The sequence below is a fragment of the Salvia splendens genome, chromosome 13 (genome assembly GCF_004379255.2).
Source record: "Salvia splendens isolate huo1 chromosome 13, SspV2, whole genome shotgun sequence".
NCBI classification, from domain to species: domain Eukaryota; kingdom Viridiplantae; phylum Streptophyta; class Magnoliopsida; order Lamiales; family Lamiaceae; genus Salvia; species Salvia splendens.
The window spans coordinates 26002151-26016440 of NC_056044.1; the positions used below are offsets into that span (position 1 = coordinate 26002151).

A 14290-nucleotide genomic window follows, 5' to 3' on the forward strand; every position below is an offset into this window, starting at 1 on the left:
TCGAACGCAACTGGCAAGTTACCAGCTTCGCACGTGACCAACCTGGCGACTCGCCAGGATCATCGCACCAAAATGCCGTGAGCAGATGGCGACTCGCCAGCTTCGACGCTCAATGAACCTGGCAATCCGCCATGATCGACCGACAGTGCTATTGATGGAAATTAGAGCCCTAATGAATAAAACATGCAAGGGACGCCTCCTACACAACTTTTACATGCCTCTAACCCAAAAATTCCAGTTTTCCACCTAGGAAGAAGAGAAGAATGAGCAGAGGACGAATATTCATTGCAAGATTGAAGACGAGGCCTCCAATCCGCCTAATCCAGTTCTAGGAGTTCATATTTTAGTTTTATCTTTGTTCAAACAATGTTTTTGAATATGTCTTTAATATTTCTTTGACTTCTGTGATGAAATCATCCGTAGAGTTCTACGAGGGAGATACAATGATTCTTATGTTTAATTGATTTCCTTTTTCTATGCCTTGGCTAATGTGGTTATTTTGATTTCTTATGTGCTTATACATTTATTTGATTGATCACCTTATAAATGCATGTGGATTTTATTACAATAACCGAGAGATGAATAGTCTAATTTGAAAGAGAAAAATTGACGTCTTCGCCAATATAATCGAGAGATTTGAGCCTTTGAGTGAAGCAATTTATCTTAGGAACTTTTATGAGTTGTTGCCTAGTTCTAGGAATGAGACTTCGTTTCTAGGTAGCAGTCTATAAATTGTATGCTTTGAGAGGAGGTGTCGTTTTACCTTAGTGATAGCTTAATAGCCCTTGAGACCCTTTGTTGACATAGTTTGGAATTCAGTTGAACATATGATAGTTGTTATTTATCCCGTAAGATTCTAGCTTCCCAATTCTTGATCTACATTCGTTATCTTTTATGTGCTTTTATTTGTCCAAGTTGTCTCTATTTGCTTTGGCTAGTGTTTACGCTTTTGCTTTTAAGTAGATTTAGAAAAATAAAACCTTTTGATTCATCTCGATAGTAGTTGAGATTGGTTCGTGGTACTTAGGTTGACACTTATTGTCTTTGTGGATACGATACTCTTGGTTGTTAATTGCTACAGTAGCCCTCGCACAATTATTCTCTTAAATTTTATTTATTTTATCTTATTGCTATTTGGTCTAACATTTAAAAACTATAGTATATATATATTTTCTAATAATGACATTAACAGATTCAACTTTCATTGAAGAAATATATACTAGTACTATATGGTACTTCGAATATAAAAGCAACTCGAGCACCTCTAGTTTGAAACTTGATTTTCTAAGTGTAATTGATTAAAAGGTGCAAACCTCAAATTTCACATATTCTCGAAACTACCCTTGGTAACACCATCGCGACTATAAATGAATGCCCAATACTAAACTTTTATTCTTAACTCAAGAAATACTAAGCCTATTCACATCTCAACTCCAAACCTTGACTCTTCGAAAATGACAGCCACCACTCATAACTCAGAAAACCAAACCTCCCCCGCCCGATCCCTTGGCAACACCGAGCAAAATTGGTGCCGCGCGGTGGCGTCCGGCACCGGCATCACCGTGCTAACTGGCCAATCTGCCGCCGCAGGCCTTGTCCGGAGCCCTCCACCGGCTCCAAACACTCCCCCCTCTCCTCGCCGCCAAACTCCACTACAACCCCTCCACAAAAGCGTTCTCCTTCCTCGAATCCGCCACCCCGCCGCCCCACGCGATCGAGCTCCACGACAGCTTAACGACGGTATTCGACATCGTCCACGAAGATGAGTTCCATCAACTGTTAAAACTGGTTTGCATAGTTGAAAAGCCTCCACAGCTGGTCCAAAAGCCTAAAATACGTACTTGAATACCTTGTTCATACGTGGCTTAATCTGTCATCATGTAACCATTCCACAATTGTACCAGGATTTTGTCTTTGCATTTCATTCAAATAAGCCGGTAAAACTTTGAATGACCACTCCCATCCACCATATACAAGCTCAATAGCTGTCATCCGAGCATACCATGCTTTCTTGTAACTAATTTTCACATGAAATCTATTTTCAATATCCGCCACAATAGCTTTTATCTTGTAGGTAGGATCGTTTTCTATCTGATGTCGAACACTCAATGATATCATGGACGACGAAAGATTAGCGTGCCCATTATAATTATGATCCCCCTTACAAGTATGAGCAGTACTAAACATTCTAATTTGTCAGTGTTCATCATGTTTTCTCAATGTTGCTCGACACTCCCACAAACATTTCGGTAATGACTTATCTTTCGGATTTCCTAGTGGCCACTTAAAAACTGCATGCCATCTCTTTCATTTACTTTCAGCAACTGTGTATTGTCGGATTTTTTCCAAATACCAAAAAGTCACAGCTGTCTTCAATTCCAACTTCGTTCTAAATTTAGTATGCAAACCGACATTGGTAGGATCTTTTTCACTCCAATAATGCACACTGGGATCAGCATGCTCAAAGTTCTTTGGATCAAAACTATCATATGTACCTGGTAAGGTGCGAAATAGTTCATTCCACTCTGTGAGAACTGTGGAACTACTCTTCCTCCAACTGGTCTTCCACCAACTGCTGTTTCTCCAACCACTGTTTCTCCAACTACTGTTTCTCCAACTGGAATGGATGGTCTTGAATTAACAAATTGTTCATCATCAGATGGATCACCATCTGAGTCTATACTAACAGTGTTTACATCTTCAAAATCATAAGGTGATTGTGGATCAAGAAAGTCGGCTTTATCAGAACCTATAATGTCATCAACCACATGACAATTGTCAGTGTCCTCTAAATGCACGCCTCCAACATCAAAATCTTAAGTTGCAGCCAAAATTGGCTCTTGGGCTCTCGTAAATGTATCAACATCATAACTTATGACGTGATGACTATTTTGTTGAGTATTTACCGAATACTCAACAAATAATTCAATTTGACGTTATGTATCCATACTCTCACTGAACATTAGTGGCATGCATAATTCTTCTAGTAGAGTACCTATAAACATGACTCCGGATCGAAACATATATTACGTTTCCATATTATTTGAACTTTGTTTTCAAATATGCTTATCCCCATCCTTTCACAAATTGTTTCCACAAGTTTATCGTGGGAATCACTTTCATCCAACAGAATGAATCCTTTTGAAAAATGAGGATCATATGAAATAATTGCTCCGGGAATTATCTTTCCACCCTAATATAAATTCACACACCACATCATACTATCTGCAATAATGTAAAACACAAATAAATATGTATTATTTTTACATTTATCATTATGTAGAGTGAGCCAAAAATTGGTCAAAAATTAAATATTAATTACATCAAATATATACTATCATAACAATCAGTCAAATATTGGTAAAAAAATTAGATATACTACAATATATAATATAATAACAATCCTTCAAATATTTCTATTAATTACACTACAATATATACTATCATAACAATCCATCAAATATTGCTCAAAAATTAGATATACTCACCGAATAGGAGGAATAATGTTTGGAAGAATGAGCCAAAATCAATATCATAACAAATCGCCGATTGCGTCAACCCGAGCTAGGGTTTCATGGTTTTTCGCATTTGGGGAGGGTTTTCGCTTTTGGGGAGGGAAAGTGATTAGAGTTCGCGATTGTGGGAGAGATCCGACTGATATCTGGTTCAACGGTAACACGCTGTTAAGGTTGGCGTTTTTAGCTTAAACATGCCAACGTGGTAGGCGTTTATATGTATTAAACACGCCAACGTGAATGACGTTTTTTATTAAACACGCCAATGTAGATGACGGTTTTTAATTAAACACGCCAATCAAGTGGGCGTGTTACGATAAATACTGTATTTCCATAAAATACGATGAAATTGTAAAAAGCCAATACGGTTGGCATTTTACTTATTAACACGCCAATTAAGCATGCACAAACCGAACCGGCCCGGCGGTTCCGAACCGCCGGTTCATGAACCGGAACCGGCACCGGCGGTTTCGCGGTTCAAGAAGGCCGGTTCAGGTTCGAAAATATGACGAACCGTATTGAAAAATTAAAGCACCTCTCATAGATATGCTGCAGTCCATGGCATATCCATGGCACAAGAAGATCAATGCCTTTGTTTCATGGTTTTCTGGCCACCATTTGCATGTGAAGAGCTTCACTCCTCGTGAATTTTCTATGAATTCCTGCCAATATACAGATTGTTTGATTTAATATCTACCATAATTACGATTATTAATCCAATACAAAAATTAGATTTACCTCTTCGTATTTGATTTTCTTGATATCACTATTCTCCTGTTAAGTGAAACACACAATGCAACCATCACCTAAATATTAATTCCACTGGAAATATGTCTAGCTAGAGAGAGAGAGAGAGAATTACGAACCATAAAATTGACAAAGAAATAGTGGAGAAATTGAAGATGTAGATCAGGTTATAAAGTAAAGTTAAAGGGAGTTAGTTTTGATGCAGGATACAAAACATGGGTAAGTGCAAAGACTATTTTGTTGCAAGAATCGAACTGATAGACATACAAGAAATGTAAGATTGATGTATATAATATGGGAGAAGATAAAGAAAATGATCTTTTCAATTCGTGTAAAAAGCTTGTGTTTGGATGGCTATTTATAAGGATCTGAGATCCAATTAAGATATGTCTGTGACGAACCAAATTGGCCAGCCATGAACCAACTATGCCTCTTTTACTCTGTTTCTATTTTTTACTAGTAAATAATACTACTACTCCCTCCGTTCACGAATAGGAGTTCCACTTTTCCATTTTAGTCCATCCCCGAATAGGAGTCCCGATTCATTTTTACCATAAATGGTAATAGGGTTCCACATTCCACTAACTCTCCTCACACACATTTCATTTAAAACTAATATATACAAGTGGGACACATATTCCACTCATTTTTTCCATTCACTTTTCTTAAAACCCGTACCGTCATGGAATGAGACTCCTAATGGCGGACGGAGGGAGTATCATTTAACATTTTATGTTATTATAAATGCATGTCGTGCCAGTTCACAATTTGCAACGTTATTTGCCAAATAATAATCTCTACGGTTACACCATTCCAATTCATTTGTTGCCTCTCCAAATTAACGGATGTGGATTTTTATGTAATCTATATGTAAAATAATGTTATAGGTGTGCGCTGACTTATATTCACATTTGCCTAAAAAATCATAACGAGACAATTACAAATTTTTGAAACTTCATAATTTATTACATTAAAATTTTGAAATATATAAAATAGATTAAAAATTTATCAAACTTTATGATTTTATAGTAATTAGCCTTTTGTTTTTTAGACGTCTCATTATTGTAATAGACTAATTTGACTTATTTGATATACGGATCAAGTTGGAAACTGACTATTGACTTATTAATACATTCTGATTCGATATTTAATTAAAAAAAGACAAGTCCAGAAGATAACTCGAATGACTACAAATATAAGGCTATTATAATATGTAGTTGGTGTCAAATAGTAATAAATTACCAACTAATCACCGATTAAATATATTATTCACTGAATGATTGTGTATGGGGATGTCACGCTTAGAACTTTTAAAGCTGTCGCTTATCATATATTTTGAATTACTACACAGAAATTAATAAATATTTGAACAAAGTCCATCAAATGGCATTGCTCAATTTTGAACTGCCCTTTCGGTATTAATTTATAAAATCAATTCCTATTTTTAGTATTTGGATATCCTCATTTTCCATTAGGTGACAATAATAAAAAAAAAAAACCGACCGAAAACGAGTACAAAGAAGAAATCGAACGAGATGTGCCTCTCAATGAGTTGACTTATATTTTCTTTTCCAATATATTCATTAGAAATTGCCCACCCTACCAACATTAGAAACTTATGTTTTTTCTGCAAGGAGTAAGGAATACTTCATTCATCCCATTAGTATTAAAGAGAATTTCTTTTCACACGGAATAAGGAATAAATATTTAGAGAAAGTGAAAATAAAATACAAGAAATAATAAAGTAAATAAATTATAAGAGAATAAAATAAAAAATAATAAACGTATTAAATTTTTTTAAAAGGAAAATCGATTAATTGTAATGGAAAAATTAAGAAAAAAATAAGACTAACACTAATGGGACGAATAGAGTAAAAAAACTAAAATAATAAAGATTCTATATAAATATGCTTCATGGATTATGTTTTTATTCGTGCAAGATATTATTAGACACCACAAAAATTATTGGTTACATGTACATAACATGATTCACAGAAATGTGAATTCACTTAAAATAAAATTTATCACAGTATACTAACATGACACTGGTATGACATAGATACTAAACAAGTGTTATGATAAAGACAAAAATACGGAAGACTAGATATTAATTTCAATTGTGCTTTTATGGATAAAGACAAGAATGCCATAAGAGTAGATATTAATTGATCAATTCTGTTTGTATTTGTATTGTGTTTTTATGTTGTCAATTCTACATAATGTATTGGGATCATTATAATGGCAAATATTATGGTTGATCAATATGTTGTTAAAAGAATACGCACGCATTATAAAAGTAAGTATTGCTTGTTCGGCAATTGGAGTTTATAGTATTATAGTAATGTGTAAACTAATCAACATATTATAATAAAAATGCCGATATAATAATAAATTTACAAAAATATGAGTTGGATTTTATTACGCATATAATGAATTAAATATAAAGAAAAATAATCAATTCTACAAAACTTAGGTAGGTCGCGCCAAAATTATCGGGTGGGGAAATGTAATCCCTTGATCGTCTCCTATTTATAAACTACCTAAATATACGTATATAATCACCTTTCATTTGCATGCATAAATTCAGCAAACAAGAAAATTGCATCGTTGAGGTCGATGAACATCTATCTCTCCATCACCATCTTGCTCAAATAACTCCAACCTCAATGTCGCTTTCCTCCCGCGCCGTGTGCCCCACCGAGCTGAGCTGGTGCCGCGCCGTCCCCACCGGCACCGGAATCACCGTCCTGGCCCTCCTCTTCTCGAAGCCCCCCGACGTCCCCTTCCTCGAAAACGCCCTCCGCAGCCTCCAATCCTCCCACCCCATCCTCAACTCCAAGCTCCGCTTCGACCCCTCCTCCAACTCCTTCTCCTACGTCACCCCCCAATCCCCCTACCTTCAAATCCGCCCCTTCGATTCCCAATCCACCGCTCACATCCTCCGCTCCCCGAATCCCAACCCCATCCCTCCCTTGCACCTCATCCTCGAGCACGAGCTCAACACCAACTCCTGGCAGAATCCCCACCCTTCCTCCGACACCGATCTCTTCTTCGCCAGCCTCTACTCGCTCGAGGGGGGAAATTCGGTGCTCGCGCTCCGCCTCCATACCTCCGCCTGCGACAGGGCGGCCGCCGGGGCGCTGCTTAAGGAGCTCGTCGCATTTATGGAGGCAAAACAGGGGATTCAAGGGGAATCGGGCAAGGAGATGAAGGTCAGTTTGGGGATTGAGGATTGCATCCCTTCTGGCCAGGGGAACAAGCCGTTTTGGTCGCGCGGCGTCGACATGTTGGGGCATTCTCTCAACTCTTTCCGCCTCGCCAATTTGAGCTTCAAGGACACCGCCTCGCCCAGGCTGTCGCGCGTCGTTAGGTTCAAGATGAGTGAGGAGGATACTGGAAAAATTCTGTCTGTAAGTTCAATTCTGTTAGGGTTTTCTAACCTCTGATTTCGTGCTTGATAATTGATTTGATCAGTTGTAGTAGTTCGATAGGTGCATTGATGGCGGGAATGTTAATATTGGTGGATGATTGATTATTGTGTTGTGCATTTTATGCAGTAAGCTTGCTTCTTCTTAGTCTGTTGTTATGCGTGCTTGATTTGCTTGTGTAAGGATGTTAGCAATTTCTTTTTCTAGTTTTAGTTGGGATTTGAGTTTGAATGCACGATGACAGCTATGGAAATGGGAGTTGAGTAGATATCATGCTTAATATTGAAGGGGTTCAACTTTGGTCTTTCAAGTTTGAAGCAAAATAGATGATATAATGAATTTCTATCTATCTGCCTGAGACTGAGGGTGCTTAGTGCTTACTGTGCATGGTTTGCTTTTTTGCCTTTAGATAATACAGGGTTTTGCTCCGTTCAATTTCCCACTCGGTTATCCAAATTTCTAAAAAATCGATATTACTTAAAACCATACGCTGTCTGATTTTGTTGCTTTTCTAGGATTGGATGATTTTGCCTGCTAGATATTGACAGGAGAAACGTAAAGGCAAATAAGATCAGGTTAAGAAACAGTAAGGTTTGCAACAATCTTGTTCCTGATAGAGAAAACTACTGTATTAGATAATGATGGAAATTGGAAACAGTTCTAGTAAGAGTTGATGGAGCATTTTGAATAATGAACATTTACTCCATGTTTTCTTGGTTTGCATCATTTGGAAATGCAGTACTGCTTATGCAAAATGGATATATTGCCTGGTTGAACTCAAGATGATTTTTTTAAGTACTACTGACTTAGTTTGATCTAACCATCCTGTAACAACTATTTCCTCTTACTGATTTTCTTGGCATTACTTTCGCAGCGTTGCAACTCTAAAAAGATAAAGTTAAGTGCAGCTTTAGCAGCAGCCGGGTTAATTGCTTGTCATGCCTCAAAAAGGTTCCCTGATGAACAGTGGGAGAAGTATGCAGTTGTAACTCTCATGGATTGTCGACCTGCTCTTGATCCCGTGCTTAGCAGCCAACATATTGGTAAGTTCTGTTGGGTTCACTTTTAAAGTTAGAACCATGCTTAGTAATATTAGAGTTTCACATAGTTTACAGCTCTTTAGTCTTCACACAAGAAATCATCTATTCAATCTTGATATGTATCACGTAATCAGCTACTTCTCCAGATCTGTTGTTAACCATATTGGTCGAAATAATGCAGGTTTTTATCACACTGCCATTATGCACACTTATGATATTCATGGAGGAGAAAAGTTGTGGGAGCTGGCAAAGCTAGTCCATTCTTCATTTATGGACTCGAAGAGCAAGAATAAGCATTTCACAGACATGGCCGATCTCAACTTCTTAATGTGCAAGGCAATAGAGAACCCCAGTTTGACCCCATCATCGTCTCTCAGAACTTCACTAATATCTGTCTTCGAGGACCCTATTTTCGATCCTCCAAACAAACTGAAGGAGACCATGGGGTTCGAAGACTTCATTGGATGTGCCTCAGTTCACGGAGTAGGCCCATCAATTGCAGTATTCGACACAATAAGACGCGGGGCATTAGATTGTGCCTTAGTATATCCATTCCCATTGTTTTCAAGGGAGCAGATGAATGACTTTATAGATAGAATTAATAGGATTCTTTTGAAAGGAATATAGCTTAATCGGTCGATACCACCGTGTACTCAATATATGTTGTGTCTTGAAAATAGTTGTATACTTTGATGAATTATATTTTCATCCCAACTTTTGTTGGGCAATGAATACAGTTAATCGCTCTTTCTCCTTCATTATACGCTTATGAAATTGTTTGTATTGGTTGGAATAATAATTTACTCTAGCACTCCATTATATATCTCCAGATTCTACCTTCTCTTCCATGAGTTTTCTCTTCTTCTCCGTAGATATCAGACAGTCTGCAATTCTATCTATATCAGTATCTCTTTCGCCATCTCTCTCTCTACACTGTCAAACTACCGGCTCCGTCATGTGTTACCGCCGCAATAAATCGGTCGTCGCAGGCAAGTCGGCCACCATCACTCACTTCTCTTTGCTTCACACCTAGTACTTGAGGCCATTGTGTAGTTTTCTTGTTTTGCTCGATTATTTTGGTGTATTTTGAACACCCCGGAATATTGGTGTACTCAAACACTTGTGGTATACGAGATTAACAAGCGATATCATGTTGTCGTTTCTAAACCGCGCAACTGCCGCTGCATGTGAACATGAAAGTCTCCACATCTGCCACTTTTGACATTCGCAGTTCGACTCCAAGTACAACACCTTCCACTTGTTACCACCCTTTCCTCCAATTCGACGTCTTGTTCGAACCACATAAATCCCTTGAATTGTGCTTGGTGCTCTCACATTATGTAACTGACCTTTTGCATTATTTTTGCACACCTTTTCATGCGCCCACGGGGTAAATTGTGTTGCACACTGTCTTGATGCAATTGACCGCTCATTGAACCATTCTATTGTCCTCCAAAATGTCATATCAATGCAAGCTTTGATTGGGAGTTCTCTTGCTCCTCTCAACACATTGTTGTAAGTTTCCACCATATTAGTGGTCACCTCACCCCATTTTTGTGTTTGTCGTACACCAAATTCCATTTTTCTATATCCACGGTATCAAGCTACTGCAAAGCCTCGTTGTTGACGTCTCGAAGTAAATGATGTCTTTTCTTAAACTTGCGCTTTTTGATAGCAATACCCATTTTCCAAACCAATCTTTTAACCATGATACCTTTGTGATTCTGCATAACATTCTTTCTAACATGTACCAAGCAAAACCAGTGATGACCTTTAGGTTCTTCTTTCCATATGAGAGAATTCATTGCATCTATGATTCCCACATGCCTATCAGATATTACACATATTTCATGCTTTGCTACATGAATTCTTATGCATTCCATAAACCAATTCCAACTTTCTTTGGTTTCCTCATCAACAATGGCATATGCAACAGTCAAACATTTCTTATTACCATCAAATCCAACGGCAATGAGAATTTTACCTCGACATCGTCCACGAAGATGAGTTCCATCAAATGTTAAAACTGGTTTGCATAGTTGAAAAGCCTTCACAACTGGTCTAAAAGCCCAAAATATGTACTTGAATACCTTGTTCATATGTGGCTTAATCTGTCATCATGCAACAATTCGACAATTGTACCAGGATTTTGTCTTTGTATTTCATTCAAATAAGCCGGTAAAACTTTGAATGACCACTCCCATCCACCATATACAAGCTCAAGAGCTGTCATCCGAGCATACCATGCTTTCTTGTAACTAATTTTTATATGAAATCTATTTTCAATATCCGCCACAATAGCTTTTACCTTGTAGGCAGAATCGTTTTCTATCTGATGTCGAACACTCAATGATATCATGGACGACGAAAGATTAGCGTGCCCATTACAATTACGATCCCCCTTACAAGTATGAGCAGTACTAACCATTCTAATTTGCCAGTGTTCATCATGTTTTCTCAATGTTGCTCGACACTCCCACAAACATTTCGGTAATGACTTATCTTTCGGATTTCCTTGTGGCCACTTACAAACTGCATGTCATCTCTTTCCTTTACTTTCAGTAACTGTGTATTGTCGGATTTTTTTCAAATGCCAAAAAGTCACAGATGTCTTCAATTCCAACTTAGTTCTAAATTTAGTATACAAACCGACATTGGTAGGATCTTTTTCACTCCAATAATGCACACTGGGATCAGCAGGCTCAAAGTTCTTTGTATCAAAACTATCATATGTAGGTAAGGTGCGAAAATAGTTCATTCCACGCTGTGGGAACTGTGGAACTACTCTTCATCCAACTGTTGTTTCTCCAACTGGAATGGATGGTCTTGAATAAATAAATTGTTCATCATAAGACAGATCACCATCTGAGTCTGTACTAACAGTGTTTACATCTTCAGAACTATAAGGTGATTGTGGATCAAGAAAGTCGGCTTTATCAGGACCTATAATGTCATCAACCACATGACAATTGTCACTGTCCCCTAAACGCACGACTCCAACATCAAAATCTTGTGTTACAGCGAAAATTGGTTCTTGGGCTCTCATAAACGTATCAACATCATAACTTATGACATGATGACTATTTTGTTGAGTATTTGCCGAATACTCAACAAATAATTCAATTTGACCTTCTGTATTCATACTCTCACTGAACATTAGTGGTGTGCGAAAATTGGTTCTTGGGCTCTCGTAAACGTATCAACATCATAACTTATGACATGATGACTATTTTGTTGAGTATTTGCCGAATACTCAACAAATAATTCAATTTGACCTTCTGTATCCATACTCTCACTGAACATTAGTGGCATGCATAATTCTTCTAGTAGAGTACCTATAAACGTGACTCCGGATCCAACACATATAGTACGTTTCTATATTATTTGAACTTTGTTTTCAAATATGCTTATCCCCATCCTTTCACAAATTATTTCCACAAGTTTATCGTGGGAATCACTTTCATCCAACATAATGAATCCTTTTGAAAAAGGAGGATCATATGAAATAATTGCTCCGGGAATTATCTTTCCACCCCAATATAAATTCACACACCACGTCATACTATCTGCAATAATGTAAAACACAAATAAATATGTATTATTTTTACATTTATCATTATGTAGAGTGAGCCAAAAATTGGTCAAAAATTAAATATTAATTACATGAAATATATACTATCATAACAATCAGTCAAATATTGGTCAAAAATTAGATATACTACAATATATAATATCATAACAATCCATCAAATATTTCTATTAATTACACTACAATGTATACTATCATAACAATCCATCAAATATTGCTAAAAAATTAGATATACTCACCGAATAGGAGGACTAATGTTTGAAAGAATGAGCCAAAATCAATATCATAACAAATCGTCGATTGCGTCAACCCGAGCTAGGTTTCAAGGTTTTTCGCATTTGGGGAGGGAAAGTGATTAGAGTTCGCGATTGTGGGAGAGATCCGACTGATATCTGGTTCAACGGTAACACACTATTGAGGTTGGCGTTTTTAGCTTAAACACGCCAACGTGGTAGGCGTTTATATGTATTAAACAAGCCAACATAGATGGCGTTTTTTTATTAAACACGCCAATGTAGATGACAGTTTTTAATTAAACACGCCAACCAAGTAGGCGTGTTACGATAAATACTGTATTTCCATAAAATACATTGTAATTTTAAAACGCCAATACGGTTGGCGTTTTTACTTATTAACACGCCAATTAAGCATGCACAAACCGAACCGGCCCGGTAGTTCCGAACTGCCGGTTCATGAACCGGCATCGGCGGTTCGAACCGGCCGACGGTTTCGCGGTTCAAGCGGGCCGGTTCAGATTCGAGAATATGACAAACCGTAACCGGCGGTTCGCGGGTTCAAACCGCTAGTTCATAACATTTATAAAATATATTTATTATTTATAAAAATCAATTTTTATATATAAAAATCAATTTTCACAAATAAATAAATACAATAATTTCTTTATAGCCCATATTTATTTGTTGGGCCTATGATTCTATGAACCATTCTTGGTTGTTTCTCTTTTATAGAGACATCCTCGAATATTTTGTGTTTCACTTTCAATGTGGGACAAAATATGTTGAAGTATTTTCTTGTATAACTACATGTTTAGATCATTCATTCATCATTTTCCGATGTGGGATACAAAACTTTCTTTTATTTTCTACTTTTCTTTATTTTTTACTACATTTTATTATTCACTAACTTTATCTTTATTTTTGTTATGATTCATTTTCTAAGACAAATTTATAGATAATAATAGAATCAAATAGAATAGTTCAATTAAATTTGAATGTTGCATGTTACTCATAATTTGTATATTTATAGAATGTGAGTGTGTTCAAATAATAATAATAATTGAATTTAAATGTGCTCACTTTTAAGAATTCTAAGAAACCATTCTTGGTTGTTTCTCTTTTATGGAGACATCCATGAATATTTTTTGTTTCACTTTCAATGTGGGACAAAATATGTTGAAGTATTTTCTTTTATAACTACATGTTTTGATTATTCATTCATCTTTTTACAATATGGGATACAAAACTTTCTTTTGTTTTCTACTTTTCTTTATTTTTTACTACATTTTATTATTTACTAACTTTATCTTTATTTTTGTTATGATTTTTTTCTAAGACAAATTAATAGATAATAATAGCATCAACTAGAATAGTTTAATTAAATTTGAATGTTGCATGTTGCTAATAATTTGTATATTTATAGAATGTGGACGTGTTCAAATAATTGGATTTAAATGTAAGTATGTTGCTAATTTTTCTCAATATATTGATTAAAATGTGAAAAAAACAACAATTAATATAATTGGTATAATAATGATAAAAATAGATAACTAAAGAATGATTTGTTTAGTGGTATAATATAGTTTATATATTTATATATTAGTAGTACACTAATAGTATGATTTTGTATAATAGTTTTTATTCTAATAGGTGTAGTATAATTTATATAAATAAAATTATTATTCGTGAATATATTCTTGATAGATAAGAATAAACAATTATTGAGTAATATGAT

General features: G+C 36.2%; 1 protein-coding gene across 1 annotated transcript; it reads left to right on the top strand.

The window, feature by feature from the left end:
• The first annotated feature begins 6928 nt into the window (after positions 1 to 6928).
• On the top strand, positions 6929 to 9488 carry LOC121760783. Its single transcript, XM_042156401.1, has 3 exons — positions 6929 to 7672; positions 8565 to 8733; positions 8912 to 9488. The coding sequence occupies exons 1-3, from the start codon at positions 6929 to 6931 to the stop codon at positions 9355 to 9357; spliced, it is 1359 nt and encodes a 452-aa protein (XP_042012335.1). The 3' UTR covers positions 9358 to 9488.
• Positions 9489 to 14290: the final 4802 nt, after the last annotated feature.